We start from the raw sequence: 24,915 nt of genomic DNA, 5'->3' as shown, positions 1-24,915 counted from the left end.
AGTGTATCCCCGTGGATGTAGGTTATCTGAAAGGATTTCTGAACCACGTAAAAATTCACTTGTGTTAATTTTTACTTGCTTTTTGCTTCTGTTTGACATTTATCACAGTTGTGGTTAGTAGAGCCTAAGTTAGTTATGATTAGTTTTGGTCTGTTAGTATTCTGTTTGTATAGCTGTTAGATTAGTTATTTTGTTAGAGATTAGTTACAATTGTAATCTGCTATATATATAACCATTGTACAGCTGATTTATTCAATGAATCAATATTATTCAGTCATTCATACTTTGCTTTCTCAAGATGGTATCAGACCCAATCGATTCTCTCCTCTGATTTTTTTTTCGTTTCCAATTGATTCTTGATTCTTGGCTTAAACACTTTTCGTACTGTCTTCTTCAATGGCACAACAATCTTCATCTTCGACCGCTTCTGCAAATGCATCGTTCGTTCCCATTGTTTTCTCTCACAAGATCTCTGTGAAGCTTGATCATCATAATTTCCTTCTCTGGCGTCCTCAGATCCTCTCGGCAATCAAAGGTCACAAGCTTCAAAAGTTCATCTCTTCTGATTCTGTTCCTCCACCGAAGTATCTTAGTGAAGCTGATCAGATGTCGAATACTCTCAGCGAAGAGTATATGTAGTGGGAGCAGCAGGATCAACTTCTCTACTCGTGGCTTCTCTCGTCCATGACCGAAGGAATTCTCACCAGAGTTGTTGGATCGGACACCTTCGCTCAGGTTTGGGCTGTTCTTGATGTATACTTTACAACTCATACATCAGCTAAAATTGATCAGTTTACTACTCAACTTCAGAATCTTAAGAAAGGATCTCTAGCCCTAACTGACTATTTGTTGAAAGTAAAATCACTTGTTGATAGACTTGGCTCTATTGGTCACAAAGTCTCAGCCAAAGAGCATATTGTAGCTATTTTCAAAGGTTTACCCTCTGAATATGATACCTTCATCATCTCTGTTAATTCCCGTTCCCAGCCCTATACGGTTGCAGAGATTGAGTCTCTTCTACTCTCTCAAGAACATAGAATGGAGCGTCAAACTCCAGAGCTTGATTCTGTCAATCTTGCTCAGTATCATGGTTACAAAGGAAGAGGTGGATACTCCAATAATGCTTCTCATGGTTCTAATCGTTCTATGTCTTCTGCTTCGAATTTTTCTAGCAATAGTAATTTTGTTCCAAATAACAGCACTAGTCGAGGCTTGTGGAACCCGTACGCTGCTAATTCTCGTCCTAACTTTCCCTCCAGTTCACCTCCTGGCAGGCCCAATAATAATCATGGCACCTTCTCCTCTCGACCTATCTGTCAACTTTGTTCACGACCAGGCCATGTTTCTGCTTGCTGCTATCAGCGTTTCAACACAGATTTTCTAGGAGAAGGGGCTGCAAATATTGACAAACCATCTGCTAACATTGCCACTGCAGATTCTGTTACTGATATGGCCTGGTATCCAGATTCCGGAGCTACCAGTCACTATACAGCTAATGAAAAGAATTTGATGGAGAAGGTTGACTATTTTGGCTCGGAAAAGATTCATATGGGTGATGGAGGTGGCTTGAATATTCATAATGTTGGTAAGACAACTTTTTCCACTCCTTTCACTTCTCAATCTCTTGTCCTAAACAGGTTGTTGAATGTTCCTAAAATAACCAAAAACTTAATCAATGTTTCTCAATTTGCTCGGGATAGCAATGTTTATTTCGAATTCTTTCCTGATTACTGTCTTGTCAAAGCTCAGGATTCCAAGCAGGTGGTGATGCGCGGAACACTACATAAGGGGCTATATGTGTTTCATCCTTCCACCATGCATTTCGTTCCTCCTCAAACTTCATTGTCCTCTGTTTTTTCTTCTAATACTGAATCTGTCAACAATACTCAGTTGAGCACCTGTAATAATACTTCTTGTTCAATTTTTCGTCTATGGCATAATCGCCTTGGACACCCTTCCTCAAGGGTTGTCAAAACTATTCTCAACAAGTGTAATATTGCTCATAGTAATAAAAATGTTCATGATTTTTGTAATGCTTGCTGTAAAGGGAAGATTCATAAGTTCCCTTTTCCAAATTCAGATGCAAAATATCATTCTCCCTTATAATTAATACACTCCGATCCATGGGGACCCTCACCAACACACTCATTCAATGGATATAAGTATTATATTCATTTTATTGATGCCTATTCTAGATACACTTGGGTATATCTCTTGAAAAATAAATCTGAAGCTTTTCAAACATTCATTAACTTTAGAACTTCAGTGGAAAAACAATTTAACTGTCCCATTAAGGCCATTCAATCCGTTTGGGGGGGATACCAAGCATTTAAAAAATATCTCATCCAAAATGGTATCCAACATAGAATTTCTTGCCCCACTACACATGAACAAAATGGCTTGGCTGAGAGGAAACATAGACATCTCATTGAGACATCCTTAACCTTGTTAGCTAATGCTTCCATGCCTCTTAAGTTTTGGGATGAGGTTGTTCGAGCCTCAGCTTTCCTAATCAATCGGTTACCCTCACAAACCATAGGTAACTCTACTCCTTTCAATCTCCTTTTTCACAAAGACCCCGACTGCTCACAACTAAAAGTTTTTGGTTGATCTTGTTTTCCTAATACTCGTCCTTTTAATGCTAACAAGCTTGATTTCAGATCCACTCAGTGCACTTTTCTTGGCTATAGCCTAAATCACAAAGGCTACAAGTGCCTATCTTCGACATGTAGAATATACATTTCTCGTGATGTTCTTTTTGATGAGTTTTCTTTTCCATATTCTGCTTTGTCATTCTCTTCTACCACTTCTCCTTCCACTTCACATTGCACCACTTCTAGTTTCATTCCTATTGTTTCTTCACATCTCACGCCACCCGCAACTTCTTCCACCACATCTCCTTCATGTCCTCCCACTATTCCCTCCCATTCACCAATTGTTCTTCCCACATTGGACCCTATATCTTCTTTATCTCAGCCATCCACTTCTCATTTTCCTTCCACCTCTTCCTGCCCTCCTTCTATACAGCCACCCATTTCCTCAGTTGTCTTACCTGCATCATCTTTACCAAGTGCTTCTAACACTCATGCGATGACTACAAGAGCCAAGGCAGGTGTGTACAAACCCAAAGTGTTTATTGCTTCCAAGGAACCACTTACTGTAGTCGAAGCTCTTACTCATAAGGATTGGACAAATGCAATGCAAGAAGAGATTAATGCTCTTAAAAACAATCAGACATGGACTTTAGTTTCCCTTCCTCCAGGCCGAAGAGCAATAGGCTACAAGTGGGTTTTTAAGTTGAAAGAAAATCCTGATGGGTCTCTCTTGAAACACAAGGCCAGATTAGTTGCAAAGGGCTATAATCAAAGGTATGGTTTTGATTTTACTGAAAATTTTAGCCCGGTTACAAAGCCTACTACAATTCACATTATTCTTACTATTGCCTTGTCTAAAGGCTGGTTATTGAAGCAATTAGATGTAAATAATGCGTTCCTTAATGGTGAGTTGCAAGAAAAGGTTTACATGACACAACCACAGGGTTTTGAAGATCCTACAGCTGCTGGTTTGGTTTGCAAACTTAATAAGGCTTTTTATGGCTTACGGCAAGCTCCAAGGGCTTGGTTTGACAAGCTCAAGTCTGCCCTTTTTGGATGTGGATTCATTTGTTCTAAAGCTGATAACTCATTATTTATTAGACAGACTAATCTTCATATTACATATATTTTAGTATATGTAGATGATATTCTCGTTATAGGGAGCTCCATCACTGCTGTCAAACAACTAGTTTCAGATCTTCACAAGGCATTTGCTTTATAAAACCTAGGGGAGCTTCATTATTTTCTTGGAGTCCAAGTCGAACATACATCAGCTGGGATACATCTATGTCAAAAGAAGTACGTTACTGATGTCTTAGTCAAGGCTAAACTTCAGTTTGCAAATTCTTTGGCCACACCTATGACAGGTGGTAAAAAACTTTCAGCTTTTGGGAGTGATCCCATTCAAGATCCTCATCATTATCGAAGCCTAGTAGGTGCCTTACAATATGCCACAATCACTAGACCAGAAATTTATTTTGATGTCAACCGTGTATCACAGTTCATGCACACTCCTCTTGAATCTCATTGGAAGACAGTCAAAAGAATTCTACGCTATCTCAAAGGTACTCTTGATTTTGGCCTTCATTTCCAGCCATGTTCTGACCTGTCTTTGACAGCATTCTGTGATGCTGATTGGGCCTCGGATCCTGATGATAGGGGGTCCACCTCTGGTCTATGTGTTTATTGTAATGCCCCGAATTCTCTGATGTGTTTAACGGCGTGAACAGTAGGCCGGGAGGGCCATACTTGCTTAATTATGTTATTAATTGATAAAATGCATGTATATGCTGATTATATTATGATATGATGTGAAATGCATGCATGTGAGTCCATATTTCTTATTACAGGGGTGTGATGGTAATTTGGCCCGTCGAGGGTAAATTGATTATTTGTACGCATGTTGGTGATATATCTTGAGACCACATTATGATGTGGGTTTGTTCAAGCCATTTGGCATGAGACGATCAAGGAATGTTAATTATCGGTTTGATCATAACAGGCTTAAGCTCGGGGCTCGGGGTGAGTCTCGGGGTGTTTTAATGATTAGAGTGTTACCGGGCATTAAAGGGTAACGGGATGTGAATTATTGGTGTTTGAGGATATTGAGATTAGCGGGAATTGGGAAGCGTTAATTATGATTAACGGTGTAGGTGTAAAGTGCCAAAATTACCCTTGAAGTGGTTTTAGAAGCTTTAAAAGACCTAGGGGTATTTTAGTCTTTTGGCTTGGATATATATATATGATGTTTGGAGGCTGTAGAATAAACAGAGTAAAACATAGACAATTCTTCTTCTCCTTCCCGTACCTTCTCCTTCCTTCATCTTCCTTGTGAATTTTTGTGATCTTGTTGAGGATTTGAGCTTAGGAGATAGGCCTTGGCACTTTAGGAGAGTGTTCCACTGTGGAAGAGCACCATAACCTGAACTTGAGGTAAGCTTTTAGCCATTAGTTTCCATGTATGTTCTGTTTTCGTTTTAAGATTTCAGCTCTAGATTTTGGTGTGGAAAGTTGGAATCAAGGGGAGTTTTTGTGGTGTTTTACTTGGGTTATGATGGGGGAGAGTTATGGGTGATGTTTGGAGGTTTAAATGGGTGTTTGGAAGAGGTTTTGAGTTGGTTTGAAGGGCTGGTTTGAGAGGGGAAACGCAGGGGAGTTTGCTGATGCGTTGCTGAATTCTGGGTAATTTAGCATAATGAGCTGCAGCCTATCTAGGGTGTGCCGCGGCCTGAGATGGCTTCAGAGGTGGAAACGCCTCTGTCAGGAGGGTGAGCCGCGGCCCAATAGGGAAAATTTGGCCAGAATAGTTTTTCAGCATGGGGATTCAAACCTAAGGCCTCGGGGTTGAACCTACTACCCGGTTGAGTAGTGTTTGATGTCCCGGAGGTTAGGTTTTGGTCTGGGAACCTTTTATTGTTCATTTTATTGATGGAATCCCATAATTGGTTATGACTAGGTAACCGCTAAAGGACCAAAAGGTTGATCATTCTCAGGGTCGTTCTTTTGTTCATTCTAGCTCGAACCAGAGGTAAGAAAACTGCACCCCAAGTCTGACATGCATGGATACTCGTGAGGCATGTTGGTTGTGTAATATGGACATGGATTGAATATGGAATGCTTAGCATATGTTGCTCACTTGTGCATGGTACCGACTCATTAGTCAGGTTTGGCAAAGGTGCTAGTATCAACTGTGAAGTTGTGACTCATTAGTCAGGTTCGGCAGTGGCACTGGGCACTGGTCACGTTGCACTGACTCATCAGTCAGAATTGGCAAAGGTGTTAGTATCAACTGTGAAGCTGTGACTTATTAGTCAAGTTCGGCAGTGATACTGGACACTAGTCACATAGCGCTGACTTATTAGTCAGAACGGCCTTAGCGTGGATCACGCAAGCCAACAGAGATTAGATCTAATCAACTATTAGCATTGAATGACTCAAAGAGCATTAATGCAAGACCGACCCCGAGGGTCGATGATTGAGATAAGCACTTGGAGGCTAGTGGGTTACCTAGCAGCCACTCTCCCGCTTGAATCATGTGATGTTCACTCATTTGTTTAAAAGCTTTATGCTCAGTGTGATTATAATGATAATCATTTGATAAAGTTTATATAAAGTGTTATGTTTTCTTGCTGGGCTTTGGCTCATGGGTGCTATGTGGTGCAGGTAAAGGGAAAGAAAAGCTCACCTAGCCTTGAGTGGGGAGCTGATGTGGTGATGTGTACATATGCGGCCGCTTGACCACCACGGCCAAAGAGTTCTCAGAGGAACTAGGGGGTTTACCCTATTTTTGTCGCTTAGGTCGGCGGGATTGTAAATTTAAAACAGTAATGACCATTTTGTACTGAGAACCACTTGTAAATGTTTTGCTTAGCTCTGCAGAGCAGTTTGTAATGAAAATTTCCATTTCCTTTTTATTGGTTTTATGCCTTAACCTGTTAATTACACTTAGAGCACGTTTTTGACCAAATGACTCGGGTAGTGAGTCAAATTTCCGATCAACCGTTCACCGTAACTGTTCTGGGGTAGCCAGGGCGTTACATTTATCTTGGTCCAAATCTTGTTTCGTGGTCATCTAAGAAACAACGAACTGTCTCGAGGTCTAGAATATCGGTGTCTTGCTCACGTCACTGCGGAGGTTACTTGGATCTAGTCCTTACTGTCTGAATTGTGTCTCCATCTTTCTCGGCCTCCTACAATCTGGTGTGACAACTTGAGTACCGTTTTGATGTCCGCGAATCCTATTCTTCATGCTAGGACCAAGCACATCGAACTGGACCTCTACTTTGTGCGTGAAAAGGTGCTGAACAAGTCTATTGTTGTTAAGCACACTCCAGCTCATGACCAAGTTGCAGATATACTGACTAAAGCTCTTTCACCCTCTCGATTCTTACTTCTCAGAGACAAACTTCGAGTGTTGTCCTTATCCACTCTCAGTTTGAGGGGGAGTATTAGAGCCTAAGTTAGTTATGATTAGTTTTGGTTTGTTAGTATTCTGTTTTGTATAGCTGTTAGATTAGTTATTCTGTTAGAGATTAGTTACAATTGTAATCTGCTATATATATAACCATTGTACATCTGATTTATTCAATGAATCAATATTATTCAGTCATTCATACTTTGCTTTCTCAAGAGTGGTAACAATGCATAAATCTATTTAAACAATTTAATACATATTCTGCATTTAAACAAGTTGTTTAATTCTAATTACTTGGTAAGTATAAAATACGGAATTTCGTGACTAATTTTTAACTACCCAAAAAAGAAAAGAATAATTTTTATCTGTTAAAAAATAATATATATGGCAGAACTTAAGTAGAAATTAATTGCTAGTAAACTGAGGATATGAATAAGAGTATGACCTTTTGATAATTCCAAGCTAAAAAATTAGACAAAAGCATATAGTTTAGATTGACAAAATGAGACATTTGAACATTTATGGACCAAATGAGACTACCCTTATAAAAATTAAACATTATTTTCACCCAAAAAAGAAAAGTAAATAATTTCAAGATAATAAAGAAACACGTAGGAACGCTTCATAAGTTTATCATAAACAATACATTAACATTTTAACTAAAAGGGAATTACCAGAAAATTATGAAGAGGAGAGCTTTGGTTGGAAGCTCAATTCTAACTCTCTCAAACCCGATAAGGGTATGAAAATTATATGTCACTTATTTTATTCTGGCTACGAAAGAAGATCCCCATAAGCAAGCTACAAATTAAATCATTAGAACAACAAAATTACACTATTAGAATCTTGTAATTACATTTTAGGCAATTTTATTAGAGAGTCATAATTACTTTATTAGAATCTTGTAGTTTTATTTTACCCTGCAACATTAGAACAATATTTAAATCCCTTTGGGGAAAATAAACTATACAATTATTTGAAATATATGTTCTAATAATAAACAGAATAATTACTTATCTTTGTTGATTGGTAAATTGTGTTTATCATCTCACATTTTATTATACTTTGACAATAATTACGTAAGATTTAGTTTTATCTGTGTTTAAACAAATTAAGTTACCCTTAATTAAGGAAATAAACTAAATTTGATTAAAGCCAGCATAAAAATAATGAGAGGAATTATAGAATTAAAATATCCCTAGTCCAAATTTGATCATTCTTTTTCTGCTTATTTAACCTTGCTATAATTGTAATCCAAAGACATAATGGCAGTTTGACTAATTATTGAATAAAAATTGAGACTTGTAGTTGCAGCAATCATCAAATGTGACCCCAACTTTGATTAAATTGCACTTCACCTTAAATGGCTTCTTCTTTTTTTCTTTTCTTTTTCCTTTACCGGTTGAAGTTGAATACTTTTGCTATTATCTTTGACAAAGATAAACTTCTCTGCTCATAATGTAAAGAAAAAAGGGATTGAAACTATAGATTTACAGAACAAAATTTTACATTAATCAAATTTGACACACAAAGAAACAAAAAATCAAAGCATAGCCAAGGAAAATAACTCAACTATAATTAATATATGGATGTTACTGTCTTTGCTCATAATCAATGCATATATACAACCCCATGTTTATACCAACGTTAGACATTCCAAAAAAAAAGGATGTTGTGGTACATCCTATTTGTTTGTTGTATATGTCTCAATAAAAAAACCGACTAATACATATGAATATATGATACAGGGGCCGAGAAAACCTGCCTACATAGAAAGAATGATCAAACAATGACAAATAATGGACAAGTAATCAGTAGAATGAACATGAATGAGAAAGAGTTCAGCTTCGACGAATGGTTTCTAGGCGGTGCAGCTTCTGGTTTAATAGAATTGTTGACACTGCCTGATGTGGCTTCTGGGCTAAGGGTGCCTGCAGGGGAAATGGCAGGCGAACCAGATGGCTTGACAGGAAGTGTTGCAGTTTCTTCTTCTTTGAAACCTGTCGATAGAGATTGCCATTGTTACATTAGAAACCAACCCAGAAAATAGATTAGAAATCTTTCTGAACATGAATCCAAAAATGGTAAATTTCACTCACAGTTGGAATCCTTCCACCCCAGGACCAATTTCTCACGATCAAAAGTTATACGATAACCAGTCATGAAGTTTTCTGCATATATATCAATAAAATCTTATTATAAACAGCAGTTCAATAATGCACAGATGAAAAAATCTATGTCTAACAATCTATCAGAGACTATACTGAATACTTTGCGCAAAAGAAAGAAGGATAAATCAAAAAGATACTCACGTCCAATGATATTTACATTTTCGCTTTTGACAACACCCAGACAGTAGATAAGTGCACCCTGGAGATCACATGAATTCAGTTTAGAATACACAATGCAGGATAGGGATATCAAAATTCTAAATAAGAGACCCTACCCTTTCAGAAACCACCACAACTGAATCCTTAACGGCGTATATATGACCACCTTTCATTGTAAAATTCAGGGCGGGATATTCAAAAGAAGTTTGGTTTGGCCTGTGGTAAAAACCAAGTTAGTCGTTGGAGGTTTGGAAGGGTGTGCATGCACACATTAACCAAGAAAAGGAATAATAGAAAGGAACTTTATCTTTAGAAATAACTGACCTTAAGTCATAACAATACTCAAAGGGGATACTAGAATTACTTGAATGCCGATCTTCGTTTGCCATTTTATTGAACTGCAAGATAGCCAAGTACTACTAATTAGACTATTGAAGCTTAGAGTGATAGACCAAAGCTACTAGTTAAACCACTTACACTCTCAGAGATCAGTGTATAAGCCGGATCGTTTAGATATGTAAATGAGGTACCAGAGTCGAATATTGCACTGAATTCAAGGTTAGCATCCGTACCTCCCACATTTATTTGAGTGATAGTGACATTGTAAGTTGGACTGGTAATAATTCCCAAAGAAAAATCAGTACAGAAATCACACAACTTATCTTAGAAATTAAACTTTGTTACGCATACTAAGTTGTGACCACTCACTGTGTTTCTCTAATACTAAATGGAGTTTCTCCTTGGTCCAAGCTTCCCTTGTCTCCAAATCTGATTCTGCCTACACCCTCATGTCCAAAACACATGGAAAAAGAATTTGACGTATACCCTTCTTTTGCTAAGATGCTAGGAACAGATATATCCTCTATACCAAGCCCAATTAAACCGTTGGGAGCTGCACCTTCTAAAAACGAACCAGTCTGAACTGTACCACAACTGCAATCAAATAACACATTTTACTTGGTTGCTAACAGAGAATGAGAAAGGGGGAATGTGAATAAGAATGATAATGACAAGAACAGAAGTCATGTCACTACAAAACTACACAAGCAGTGAAAATTTGTAAAGTCACCAGCAAGCACATGAGATCGGCTCAAGTGATGTAATTTCAGTTAATCAACTACCCTGTATTTATTGATGCGAAATCAATTCATAAACAACTCACCCAAAAGTAATGGGAGCCTTAACACCTTTCAATTTAGCATCATCAGTAATCAAGTGTAATACATCTTCTACCAAGTACCCAGTAGATGATGTGCCATTAGAAAGATACTTAATTTGATAAGGACAAGTGCTAGTTTCAGAAGGGCATTGTCGTCGTAGATCACACAAGGTGCTGTTACAAGATACCTTCTTACTTGTCGATGATGTATTAGGGCTGAAGATATTAAACTCTCGTACCTGTTTGAGAGGACAAAGAATATTAAGAAACTAATACAGCTATTTCGGTGCTATTTGCAAATCGATCAATCAAACGAGCAAATCTCTCCTGAAACTATGTTGGTCGAATACAAATCTTAGGAACCTATTAAGATGAAGTTTAGCAAATTTCAGTATGTTGCTGAATTCAGTTGACTGTTTGTTCATTCTGTGTTTTAAACACCATAATAAGCTTTATGAACTGAGCTATTTTAAGCAGGTCAATGACTAAGTCAACGGTTACGAGTAAAATTACATTCCAGAGAAACTAAACTTGATATTCTTTCACGTAATTATATGAGTTTAGTTACTTTTCACTACTATATTTTCTCATTGAAATTTTTGACTGCATTTCTAATAATCTAGGCAATCTTCGGCTAAATCTACGAAATTAATCAAATTCAATTAGTCAAACAAGATTGATACTATAAGAATACTAGATCCTGAAAAATGTTAAACTAATGGATAATTCATCATCAAATTCATCCTTATTCAAAATTTAAAATAAAAAAGCATTTGATCAAATCGCTTACATTTCCATCTCTAGACCTTACTCCACCCACACAACTGGTACAATCACATGGTAACCAGAACAAATCGCTTCCAGTGTCTAAGGCCACAAGGTATGATGAACTGGGTGTCCCCACTGATATATTGGCATAATGCAAACTGTAATACAAACATTATTGGGAAAAAAAAAATTAAAAACATGAAAAGGAACAATAATTAAATATAAAATAGGCTCTTTTTTTTCCTCCACTTTCTCTCCAACCAAACAAAACCCAGCTCAAAACCAAGAACTTGAAAATCGAGAGAGAGGACGTACTATCCAAACACGCCACCTAGCTGTATTGTTTCGTTGCCAGGGTAGAATGCGAGCGGTGTGGTCTGATCATCAGAGGTGAGGTGGCGAGCCTTAATTAGGTGGTCTCCATGGACCAAAACCTTATAATAATCCACAGTCCCCTTCTGTGGTACCTCATCATAACCGATAATATCCCTTACGGGATCCGAAAATTTATGGTGGATATCGAACCCGAAAGTCCCGAAACCATAACAGTTCAGAGAACCCCAGCCCAATACTACTAAAAATAATGGTAACAAATATACTGGAACTTTACCTAAAACAAAGTTAGAAGTAGCTGCCATAACTGATCAGCAGAGAGAGAGAGAGAGGAGGAGGTCGGGAGGGAGGGAGAAAGAGAGAGATAATTTTCCCTAGAAAATATCAAAATTTTCTGGGAAAGGTGAGGCATGAAAATGAGAAAATGACAAAAATGAAAAATGGTATTTAAAGGTAGAGAATTGAAAAGGAGGGTACGTAGAATTGAGGCGTTTTCCCAATTCCCACCCAAGTTTAAGAGAGAGAAAGAAGAGAGAGAGAGAGAGAGAGGTGTATGGCTTGGTGTTCTGGTCTTCTCTTCTACATAAAAGTCAAATATCTCTCTGTCATCTTCATTTTTCGGTGAAGACGAAAGCCGCGGGTGTACGGTAGGCCCGCGGACTAAATTATAATAATAAAAATAATTATGGATAGATTATTTTCCTAATTTTAATAACTTAAAAAATAAGAAAGGGAACGGTATTTTAAATTTGTCTAATTACAGTTGTATTAAATAATGTAATGATTATGTAACTATTATAAAGACACGTCAGACTATGGGTGACCAATAATAAATAAATAAAAAGTACAAGTACAGAACTTGCCATAAAATTCCATTTAAAAAAAAAGGTACTTGCCATAAATATAATTACTGAAACGAATAAGATAAAAGTAGAGTATAGGGGCATATATGCAATTATATAAAGATACAAGGGTGAGAAGAGAATGTCGTATATATGGTTAGGTAAAACCGTTGACATCAGAAACCCAGAACCCATGATTGACTCCGAAACTTAGAAAGACAACATTATATTATTATTATTATTATAGAATTAATGTTGTTTTATTATGCCACTTGTCAGACAATAACTTCCGCTCATATCTCATTACTTCTTTTTATATATAATTAAATTAAAAAAATAAATTACTGTTTAAAATTAAAAACGTCATAAACACCTTCCTTGGTGTATATTTTTTTTTTTATAGAATGCTTAGTTCATTAAATACTTAAGCGGATGTGCACCAAAGGAGTACCCTTTGAAAATAGATATCTTTACAATTATATACATATAAGATATAACATAAAATAATTACAAAATTTTATTTACAAAAATATCTTATCACTATACCTGAATTGGAAACATTCCTGAAATCTCGAACTTCTCATTTTTCTAGATTTTCAAAAGTAACTTTTTAGTTACTTATGTAATGCCCCGATTAATTCTAAAAATAGAAAAATGATAGAAATGAAGAGATGAATATTTGTGAAATTTGAAATTCTGTTTTTAGTAATTACCAAATTAATTAAACTATGTGAATTAATTAAAGTGTAGAATGGTAATTAACTGTTTAAACAAATTGCAGTTCTGTCGGGACAAAATCCGAACTTGTTACGATAGAGACTGATCACAATAAAAAGACAGTGCAAAACAATAAAGAAGACAACGAATTTTTACAAGGTTCAGATACCCTTTCGGATAACCTACTCCTTGGAGCCGCGCCCAGAGAATAAAACAAATTAATAAAGAATCACAAGTACAACATATTGACTTAAACAAAACAAGACTCCCTCTTGAGATTTTTTGCAACTTTGTTGTACTTCTCTTCACTAATCTGATTTTGTTTGAAACGCTCAACCACTTGAACTCCCTTCAATGGCCAGCAAGTGCTTGCATCCTCCTGATGCAAGGCTTGTAAAAATCTTCTCCCGAAGACTATAAAAGTTGTGTTCAAATTACAATGTGTATTAACTCATGAACATGGTATTAACTCACCACAAAATCTAAACACTTATATTTCTACAAGATCACGTGAATACTATGATCTTGAATACAAATAAGGAACTCTCACAAATATTACAATACACTTACAAATTATGCACCAAAGAGCACTTTTCCTCACTGCCTTTAGAGCCCTATTTATAGAGTCATTTTTCGTGCTCATAAAGGCTGAGAAAGAATCTCCTAATAAAGGCAAGAATAATTGAAGATATTCTTGATTGATGAAGAATTGCCTTTCTTAGAAGTTGCTGATCTGACAGATACGATTTTGGTGGGGACAGCTCAGACCTGTGTCGAATAAAAAACATGCTCAAAATAGAAAGAACAATTAATGACATTACAGATTCAGTTTCCTCAATTTCAATTCTTGAGCTGCACAAAAATATAATGTCAAATATTTCAGTAAGGATTTTGAGTAGAATATTTGCAAGATATTACTTCCCTTTATAATCAAATAAAGTTAAATAAGGAATGTAAATATTCCACAAATCACAAGAAATAGAAAGTTTAATTCCGAAAAACACAATAAAGGGAAACACAAAATTGATCTTGTAATAAAACGATATTTCTATAAAATATGCCAATTTTAGGATTTACAATTAAATTGATAGAATTAATAAATTGATAGATGCACTGTTGTAAATCTTATTCTAACATTGATATTAATTCAAAGTAGAGTGCTAAGGAGACTCTCCAACCCACTCTCTTTTGCACTATCTCTTTAGTTTGATGACATGTGTCATCTTTTAAGTCATGTCTATTTTTACAAAATAATTAGTCTTTATTACAATTATGCTAATGTAAATAATTTTTTTTTTTAAATCTACATGTGAGTACAAATTAAAAAGAAAAAAAATAATTAGTTTTTTTTTAAAACTTCCTTATAATTATGCAACCATTAGAACACTTATTTTATAGAGGAATGTAACCAATAAATTAAACTTTATTTTATTTATTACCCGGGCAAGGATATAGTATTAACTTTGTAACGTCTTAAATTACCTAATAAGGCTTAGGGTCTTGATTGAGGAGTCAGGATGACAATTTATGAAAATTAGATGTTAATGTGATACATATGCGTGTAAGTAGGTGATTGCGTGAGTTATATGAGAATACGACTAGATATGCATATTTAGGTGTATTAAATATGCATGTATCAAGATGTACCAAGATTTGAGAACTTTTAATTGGTGGTTAGGAATGAAGAGGGATGTGGTAGATTATGTGGCCAAGTGTTTAACTTGTCAATAGGTAAAGGGTGACATCAGAGGCCAGCAGGGTTGCTACAGCCTTTAAGGGTTCCAGAGTGGAAATGGGAGGGTATCACCATGGACTTCGTGGTTGGATTACCGAAGATTATTGGACAACATGATTCAGTATGAGTGATTGTGGATAGGTACACTAAATCAACCCACTTTTTGCCTGTTAGGACAACTTATACAGTGAAGCAGTATGCATAATTGTATGTGAAGGAAATTTTACGACTACATGAGGCTCCGAGGTCGATAGTATCCGAAAGGGACCCCACCTTCACCTCCAAGTTTTGGGAGAGCTTGCAGAAGGCTATGGGTACAAAGTTGCAGTTTAGTATCACCTATCATCCTCAGACGGATGGACAGTCTGAGAGGACAATTCAGATACTGAAAGATATGTTGCGAGCCTGCATGTTGGATTTTGGGGGATCTTGGAGTAAGTATATCCCTTTGATTGATTTTTCATACAATAATAGTTATCGGGTGACTATCAGAGTGGCTCTGTATGAGATGCTTTATGGGAGGAAGAGCAGATCACCCATCCATTAGGATGAGATGGGTGAGAGGAGGTATTTAGGTCCTGAGGTTGTTTATAGGACCAATGAGGTGATTGAGAAGATTAGAGCTCGAATGCTCACCTCCTAGAGTTGATAGAAGAGTTACTCAGACTTGAGACGCAGGAGCAAAGAGTTTCAGGTTGGGGATCAGGTGTTTCTCAGAGTTTCTCCCTTGAGAGGGGTGAAAGGATTTGGGGTGAGGGGCAAGTTAATCCCTAGGTTTGTTGGCCCCTTTGAGATTCTGGAACTGGTTGGAGAGGTAGCCTACAGGTTGGCAATGCCTCCAGCTCTATCAGGGATTCATAATGTGTTTCATGTATCCATGCTTTGGAAATATGTATCAGATTCTACGCATGGGTTGAGTTATGAGAACCTAGAGTTGGATCAAGATTTATCGTATTAAGAGAAGTCGGTTCAGATTCTAGACCAAAAATATAATCTTGCGGAACAAGACCATCGCCTTGCTGAAAGTATTGTGGAGGAACAGCAAAGTGGAAGAGGCGACTTGGGAACTTGAGACAGATATACGGGACCGGTATCCCGAGTTATTCAGGTAAATTTTGATGACGAAATTTCTGTAAGGAGGGGATAGTTGTAGCGTCCCAAATTTGCTATTAAGGCTTAGGGCCTTGATTAGCATGTCGGGAGGACAATAATTGTTTTAATTATGTTAATATGTGAATTAAATGATTATATGATCAGAAATGCATGTGTTAGGTGAATTAAATATGCATGTGAGCCCCATTTGGTTATTAGGGGCATATTTGTAATTTTAGCCCGTAGAGCGCATAAATGTTATATATGTGTGTATTTTGATTGATACCACGAGGTTATGGTGATGATATTTGCGATGTACAATCCAGTTCTATTGTTTGGATATGAATCCTAGGCTGAATTCTAGGGTTAAGGCTCGAAATTGGTGAGTTTCAGGGAGGTTAGCTCATAAAATGCATGGGAAATTCTAGGTTTTGGGGCTCGAGCCGCGACCTGTTTAAACATTTAGGTTTGGGGGCCTCAGAAATTTGCCTATGCGTCATGGCCAGTGTCCTTCAGCAGAGAGGGCTTTGCCCTCTGACTTGAGCGCGCCGCGGCCCTTAAGGGCTGGGCTGCGGCTCAAATGTGAAATAATGATTGCTTGAGGGTTTTAAGTTCGAGAACCCAAATGTTAAGGCTTGAGAAGGATTTTACTAACCAGCTTCATAGAATCCAAGGTCCCGGAGGTTAGATTAATATTTTGAAGTTCTTATTTGGTTTAGGGCTTGATGGATGGTTATTTTGAATGCATTTTGACTAGGTTTTCAATAAAGCTCGGGTTAGGGAATCGTGCTCAGGATTGCGATAGTCAATCGGCTTAGGACACAGGTAAGAAAACTGTTGTACCCGTAGAGCAAGGCATGGCCTTATTGTTTGTGTTTTAGGGCGTGACCCTATTGTTTATGTTTAACATATGTGTGAATATCTATGAATGCTACGCTCTATGTAATGCCCCGATTAATTCTAAAACCTTGGACCATTAAAACTATTAAGCATAACTACTATTTTCAAATACATGCATAAAATAATATAACTTTATTATAAAATCCAAAATATGGGATCCCATTGTTTAGTACATAAAAACATAAAGAAAACATAAACCTTTAATTAATTGTTCAAATACTAAATGCGGAAAAATAAATACATATATGAAAAAGACTCAAAATATAAACTTCACCCTCGGTCTTTTCCAGCAGTCCATTCATTCAGTTATCTCCCAACACACATGCCAAAGCTACCATGAATCCATCCCGCCATCTAAGCTTATTTTCCTGCACCATCTAAAATAAAAAGGAATGAGCCTAATGCCCATCTACTAAATCATATCATAATCATAAGACTAAAAACATTTATCATAAAACATAGGAGTACAATATTAATGGCCATTAACACATTACCGTAGTATATGATAAACCATCTAGGCCATCTTGCTACTATTCGATGTAGGTTTAATCATAACTCTAATCTACGATAATGATAAAAATATTGGGATTTATTTGCTATCTAAGCAACTATATTTCCCAAGTGACTACAACATAAATATATACATACATATATATACATATAGCATATAAACATAACATATCATATAATCATATCATAACACATACAATCTAACTTGTTTTCCTTACAAAAAACTGGGATATTGGAGACAAGAACCGGATTGGAAAACTCCTAAAACCAAACAGTAAGAATCATAAGTTTCTAAAGAAATGGAGATGAAAAGGAGATCTAAACCATCAAGATAGAAACTTACCGAAAAACTTAAGTTTCAAGAAACTTAAACACCTAACCAAAAGCCATAATAATAACAAGTTAGGATCTGAAAGAAAATGAAAGAATAAGAAGACCTATAATGAACTAAACCTGAGGATAAAGAATACCTTGGATATATTAGAACTTCGATCTATATCTCAATACTGAAATATCACTCTATCTTACTTACCAAGTGTTTAGAAAAGCTTAGATTGAAAAGCTTTTAATCCCAAAACCCTAGTGTTTTCTCTCTAGAATAAACTTAGCAACTTGGAGGCTCCGAAGAATACTTGAATGATGAATGAAATGGTTGAGTTAAAGGTCCTATTTATAGAGTTCAAGGAGTGAAACTAACCCCCTTTTTTAAAAAAAAAAATGAATATTAATTGAATAAATTTGAATTTTCTGTTCAACAGATGCCCAGAACTTGGTAAAAAACGTTCAGGAGCAAATCTAAGTTGTTGAGGGCTGTTTCTAATTTGATTCCATGAAATTTCAAAAATACAAAAGGCAGCTGATATATCACACCCTATAGGCGATATATTGCCTGTCCCTCTATCCCGAGCCTTTGTGGTTTCATTCGTGCGAAGTCGACGTGTTTTCCGTATCAACCTTAGGCGATATATCAGCCCCTATAGCTGTGATATATCGGCATACGTTGATATTTTAAACACATTTTTGAACACTTTCAGCACACTTGAAGTTTGTTTAAACAACTTTGACTGAGTAAAATGTGATCCTAACAGCTGCTAGAAGGTTCTAGACCTTCTAGATCTATCATTTATTAATTTATTCATATAAAATGCTTAAATCCTTAATAAACATGCATGTGACAAGTGTCACGTTCTTAATTATTCTATCTAAACCTTAGGTTATAATAAATATCATTTCTAGGACCAGCTATATTAATCAAACCTTATGTTAAAATTAATATTTCTAAACTATAGGTTAAACTTATAAAATTCATAACTATCTTTATGAGTTTCCAACTAAATCCCGGCTTGAACCAATAACCACGAAAACTAGAATACTAAGCTACTACTATTACTATCTAGCTAAGTAAAATTCCGAGACACTACAATTCTCCCCTACTTAAAAGAATTTCTTCCCTGAAATTTACTTACCAAACAATTCCAGATACCGTGCTCGAATGTCTCCCTCCAACTCCCATGTTGCCTCCTGCTCTGTACTATTACTCCATAGGACCTTGACTATCGGAATACTCTTAGACTGTAATTCCTTCATCCCCTTCTCTAGGATGCTAACTGGTCGTTCCTCGTAACTCAGGTCTTTCTGAAGTGTTAACGTATCGTACTTGAGAACATGGGATGGGTCTGACACATATCTACGCAGCATCGAGATGTGAAACACATTGTGGCTATCTGCTAGAGCTGGCAGTAGGGCTAATCTATATGCTACTAGTCCCACCTTGTCCAATATCTCAAAATGACCTATAAACCGGGGACTAAGTTTGCCTTTCTTCCCAAACCGCTTCACTCCCTTCATAGGTAGGGGTGCACACGGGTCGGGTTTTCGGGTTTCGGGTGCATCAGGTTCGGGTTTTGCAGGTTTCGGGTGGAGGTAAGTGGTATCGAATCCGGTCAAAAAATTTCGGGTTTCGGGGTGATTTCGGGTGGGATTGGTCCAAAAATGGGCTTTGGGTCGAAAATGGGCCTTGGTAAAAAAAATTCAAAAATACCATTTTTTGACACTTTTTGAATTTTTTTTACTTTTCACATGTTTTTTTAACTTTGTTGTTAGTTTGGTAATGTTGATTTTTTACAAATTGGGTCTTGGTAATTTTTTTTTAAAAAACATTAATTTTTTCAAAAATTAATTTTTTTAATTATGTTCGGGTTTGGGTTACACCCGAACCCGTGTGCCCTTAATTTCAAAATCCGAAGCCAACCCGAACCATGTTAGGTTCAGATCGGATTTCACCTGAATTTGACGAGTTTTGCAAAAATTCGGGTTGGTCGGGTCGGGTTTGTGGGTTTTCAGGTCAAATGTTCACCCCTGTTCATAGGAGATATTCTTAAATAGACTTGATCTCCGACTTTGAATTCCAAATCTCACCGCTTGGCATCTGCATAACTCTTTTGTTGACTCTGGATGAATCTTCTCCGAAGTCTGAGTGCAATTCGAACATTCATTGCAAGCTCGGGGAGGTTGTTCTCCAATGGTTGAGCTTGGTAAAGTCACTGGCTAAGGACGAGGTTAACCAGAATGATGAGCTCGTGATGTTGGTCGATCTCGAAAGTGTATAAATTGTATGTTTGAGGTCGGTACTCTAGTTTGAACGCGATTGCTGTTTGAAAATCCCTATTCCTTAGGGATTTGTTGTAATCTGATAATAAATCCTGATTATCATGGGATATTATGTAATAATGCATTTATTTCTATTTATTTCAAATTTGAATTGTAACTTCCTGAAATAAAAGGGAAGATATTTTGTTAACCAGTCTATAAATAGACTGGAGAATTTCATTTGTAAAAAACAGACAATTTTGTACTGAGAATACTCTGCAAAATTACTTCCTAAAAGCTTTAAGTGAATTCTACGACTCAATAATATTGACTCGTGGACTAGGCATATTTTAACTGCTGAACCACGTAAAATCTCAATTATTTTTTGATTTATTGTTTAGTGCTCTACATATTCAAGTTGACAAAAAACGACATCAATAGTTTGGTGCTTTCATTGAGAAAGTCTAGACTTCATTGAAGAAAGACAAGACGAAGCCCAATTAAAAAATGATGCATACCAGCAATGGCCTACTAGATATTTTAACAAGAAGGTCCGAGATAGAAAATTCGGATTGGGAGACCTGGTGCTAAGGCACGTGTTTTTGGCCACGCGAGGCCCGTCTGCTGGGGTACTTAGACCTAATTGGGAGGGACCCTACCAGATCAAGTCCATTATGCGACCTGGAGTGTATAAGCTGGCGAGGTTAAACAGAGAATTGGTTTTGCGAGCATGGAATGGTGAACATCTACGACCTTATATCAGTAATATAGGAATAATGCTTTCATTTTAACCAAGCATGTACTTTATTTTTTGTTTTTTATCAATAAAGTACTGAATTTTGTTCAAAAGTTGTATTTTTTATTGTTATACTTTTTTGCAAACCCTCATAATTCAATAACCTAAGATTGCAATCATAGGATATTAAGGGGGCATAAGTGGTATACAATCATACCATAGGTTCGAAAAAATATAACATGTATAAAAAGTAACTAAACTAAAAATGTCTGGATTATTAACCTAACATGAAAAATTATTAAGTGTATGGATCATTAACCAAACACAAGAACTAAAATGTCTGGATTATTAACTAGACATGAAAAAATTAATAAGTGTATGGATCATGAACCAAACACGCGAGCTGAACAAGTCTAGAACAAACCAGCAAAACCTAACCGAGGGTAAAAAAATTGGAATTCTAGATAAACCAACTATAAACTAAGTTGACACTAGGGTTGGAAACTTTTGCAAACAAGTTTTGACCTCACAACCTCGAGGCCATACTCAAGGATAAGGAAAAGTAACTGGAAAAGAAAAATATAACTAGACAACTAAGGTTCCATGCCAATTAAGTACTTTTCACGTACATGGTAAATGTAAAGTTCGACCTTGGCAATAACGAAGTTGAACATGGATATTTTGAATAAATTGTGCATGAATGCATTGAAATTCGAACTTAAATCCAATATATATTTGTACAAATAAACAAGTATAAAAGTAGGTCCTTAATAATGGCGTGCTCAAAATATTTCGATCCAGAAATGTAGGGCATAATATTAAGGCAAAAAGCTAAAGATTAAACCAAGTGCATAATGATTTTGGAGCTAGAATATTGTGAGCATAAAAGTTGTTATTTGTATAAATTCATAAGATAATTAAATGGCTCAAAATTGAGCTGTAAATTGTCATTGCCCCGAGGGCATAAAAATAAAAAAAGTATAATTACAAAAATTATTACAATGGGTCGCAGCCCATGATCTTGGCCTCGAGACTTAGATGTCTCTCCAGCTGCAGCCCCTGAAGCCTCCACTACCTCCTAAGCCTCGAGCCTGGCCTCTTTTTTCTCAAGTCGAGCCTGCCATTTGGCGATGAACTCGGTCTTCAGGTTGGCTAGGAAGCTGGTGCCGAGGTCGGGATTGTTCACCCAAATTCGATAAATCGCCATGTCTACGACGCGACCTTTTTTGGTTTTGAACTTCTCCAGAAGATGAGCCTTCTCACCTTCGATAACTTCGAAGGTCATCTTCTTTTCCTCTTCCAGCTTGGCATTGAGTTCCCGAATCTCCTTGATCTCAGAATTCTTGTCCTTGATCTCAGAATTCTTAGCCTCGACCTCCAAGGTCACCTCCAGCGTCGATTCAAGGTCGGGGACCTTCTGGACCTCTTTTAAAGCGACCTCCAGCCTTGACTCGAGCTTAGAAACCTTCTGAATGGTCGCATCCCTTGCTGCCACCTCCAGCTTCGCTGCTTTCAGTTCGTCCTCAAGCCTCAGCTGGGCGTCTCTAGCCTCCTACGCAAGCGCCTTGCTCGCGGTCACCTCGTTATTCAGCATGAAGTTGTGCTGAACGAAGGATATGAATGCCTACACACAAAAACAAACATAGATCAGCAAATCACAATATAAGTTAGTACACAATAAGAAAGCTAATGCAAAAATAACTAACCGATGAGAGAAGTTCGCCGCCCTTGTCAAAAATAATGTTGGCATCTCGGCAGGAGGTTAGAAACTCCCATTGAGGGGCCCTGAGGTGGCTGAGACTTTCACCCACGCGAATCAAAGTGTCAGAGCCCAGGTTGACTCCATGATCCCTAGCTGCACTATCGACCACAAACTCAGGAACATGAGTTGAGATCGATAGGAAGCGTTCCCGTAGAGGAGCCTGTCTCGCTTGGGCTGCGGGGACTTTCTGGATCGCTTGGATAGTAGGAGGAGGCAGAAGAGTGGGAGGCGTCGCGGGCTTGGTAGCTGTACTCGCTCCGACCTCATAAGTGGGTACGACAGCTAGGCTTGAATCCAGGGGAACCGAGGATGAAGGGACCACCTCGATCTTTTTGGGCATCTTGAAGGGGCGACCTCCTTTCTGCGAGGCTCTTTGGCACTTACTCGCCTTCGCCGCCATAGGCCTGTTGAGCACGTTATCCAAATCTGAGTCCATTTTACCTGAAAAATATAAGGATTGTACTTTAATAATTGAACAGGAGTTATTAAAAGAAATAAGATTCAAGGATAATAGAAACCTAATTGGTACTCTCGACTGAGCTTGAGCTCGGGGACCAAGAAATCCCCTTATCTTCTGATGACACTAGGGGAGTCCCATCTCTACAAGTAGGAGATAGCCTCGAAAGGTCTCTATAAACATTAGTCTTGTACTAAACGGCTACCCCATCCCAAACCTCATTTAAACTATACATGTTCTGGTACCACCCTAACCAGCTATCGAACCTACGGACTCTAAGGTCCACCCTTGACCAGGCTAAGAATTTCTAGGGTCTTCGCACACAACTATCACGTCAGGCTTGTGTTTAAGCATTGACGGAGACCACATGGAGTGGTCTAGAACAACTTTACCTCCATCAGTCGAGTTCGGTGAGGCTTCGTCATGGGTTTCATTGCCCGAGACTGGTCGCTCGTGTAGGCGAGAGGCAGAGGCATGGAATTGCGAGCCTGAAGGTCTCTTCCTAGGGGGAAGTCTATCAGTGGGGAGTGGTAAATGTTCCCACCTCAGGTATTTGCTGTAATGCCCCAAATTTCCTAATAAGGTTTAGGACCTTGATTAGGAGGTCGGGAGGGCCATAATTGATCTATTATGCTATTTAATGATCATATGCGTGTTAATGTGAATTATATTATCATATGGTGGTAAATGCATGCATATGGGTGTATTTATAATTATAAGGGCATTTTGGTAATTTGGCCTGTTGAGGGCATATTTGTAAATTGGGTGCATATTGTAATTTGTGAATGAGATTTAATTATTATGGAGATATATTCGAGCTATTCGACATGAGACGGTCATATATAATGGATTAGCGGTTTTGTCATAACGGGGTCAATTTTGGGGTAATAAAAATGTTTATTTGGTGATAGATTGGGAATATTTGAGATCAGGGTGAAATTCTGGAAGTTTTGACTATAGTGTCCCCGGGGGTGTTTTCGGGACCCCGAGCACTAGGTTTTATTTGAGGTTACTTAAGCTTGAAGTAGCTTGACAGATAAGAACGTACGTTAGAAACTTCTCGTTCTCTCTCAAAACAGTCCGTTTTACCGTTTGAGCCTTTTTGAGGAAATCTTGAGTTCTAGGAGTCGGAATCAAGCGAGGGTCGAGGCATAGCGATCCTAGGAAAGATTAGAAGCTTCTTAACCGAAGGATTTGATGAGAAACAACCCAATCGAAGGTAATCTAAGTTTGAAGTTTTAAGTTTTTAAAGTTTCTAAGCTTAGAATTGGACCTTGTTAATTGTTGAGTTTTTGGTCGGTTTGAGCTTTGGGTTTTGAGGGTTTTGGAGTATTGGGAAGCTTGGGAACTTTGATTTGATGATTGGGGAATGTTTGGGTATGTTTTTGGAGGATTTGGAGTGCTTGAAGCACGTTTGGGAATGGCCCAGGGTTGGGGGCCGCGACCCTATTCTTGTGCGCCGCGGCCCTAGTTCGAAGAAGCAGGTGTCAGGAATTTGTCTTCGCTGGGCGCCGCGGCCCTTGCCTCAGAGAACCCTGGGGGCCGCGGCCCAAGGTGATAGGGCCGCAGCCCTTGCCCTGTTTTCACCCCGTTTGCTCGTTTTGACCCTGGGAACTTAGTTATGGGCCTCGGGAGTGTCCCTACTACTTGGATTAGTTTGGATTGACCTCTTGGGGGATAGATTTTGGTGTGGAACCTTTGATTATCATGTTATTGATGATGTTCCATATTTGGTTATGACTAGGTGACCGCTAAGGGCTTAAAGGTTGATCGTTCTCAAGGATCGTTCTTATATTGGTTCTAGCTCGAATCTATGGTAAGAAAACTGCACCCTGTGTATATGTGACATGCATGGGTATTATGATGCATGTTGGTTGATTAATGAGTATGACATGCGTGGTTATTATAAGATGCATGTCGGTTGATTATTATGTATGACATGCATGGCTATTCTTGATGCATGTTGGTTGACTATTA

At 37.7% G+C, this 24,915-nt stretch overlaps 1 protein-coding gene across 1 annotated transcript; it reads right to left on the bottom strand.

Annotated features, from left to right (window-relative positions):
* Positions 1-8,559: 8,559 nt before the first annotated feature.
* Positions 8,560-12,208, bottom strand: LOC133809001 (aspartyl protease family protein 1-like). Its single transcript, XM_062245907.1, has 10 exons — positions 11,581-12,208; positions 11,288-11,423; positions 10,501-10,736; positions 10,047-10,271; positions 9,816-9,951; positions 9,663-9,736; positions 9,455-9,554; positions 9,321-9,378; positions 9,108-9,179; positions 8,560-9,008 (listed from the first exon to the last, which is right to left on the bottom strand). Exons 1-10 carry the CDS (start codon positions 11,901-11,903, stop codon positions 8,791-8,793), a joined length of 1,578 nt encoding a protein of 525 aa, XP_062101891.1. The 5' UTR covers positions 11,904-12,208; the 3' UTR covers positions 8,560-8,790.
* Between the last annotated feature and the right edge of the window lie 12,707 nt (positions 12,209-24,915).

This window comes from Humulus lupulus, chromosome 1, assembly GCF_963169125.1.
Source record: "Humulus lupulus chromosome 1, drHumLupu1.1, whole genome shotgun sequence".
Classification (NCBI taxonomy): Eukaryota; Viridiplantae; Streptophyta; class Magnoliopsida; order Rosales; family Cannabaceae; genus Humulus; species Humulus lupulus.
The sequence above is the reverse complement of the archived record's forward strand: the minus strand, read 5'-3'. Positions and strand labels throughout refer to the sequence as shown.

Coding starts and splice junctions, on each gene's coding strand:
- LOC133809001 (XM_062245907.1), bottom strand. CDS start 11,903: ATGGCAGCTACTTCTAACTTTGTTTTAGGTAAAGTTCCAGTATATTTG. Junction 10,272..10,500: donor AAGGCTCCCATTACTTTTGG/GTGAGTTGTTTA, acceptor ATTTGATTGCAG/TTGTGGTACAGTTCAGACTG. Junction 9,180..9,320: donor AAATGTAAATATCATTGGAC/GTGAGTATCTTT, acceptor ATATATATGCAG/AAAACTTCATGACTGGTTAT.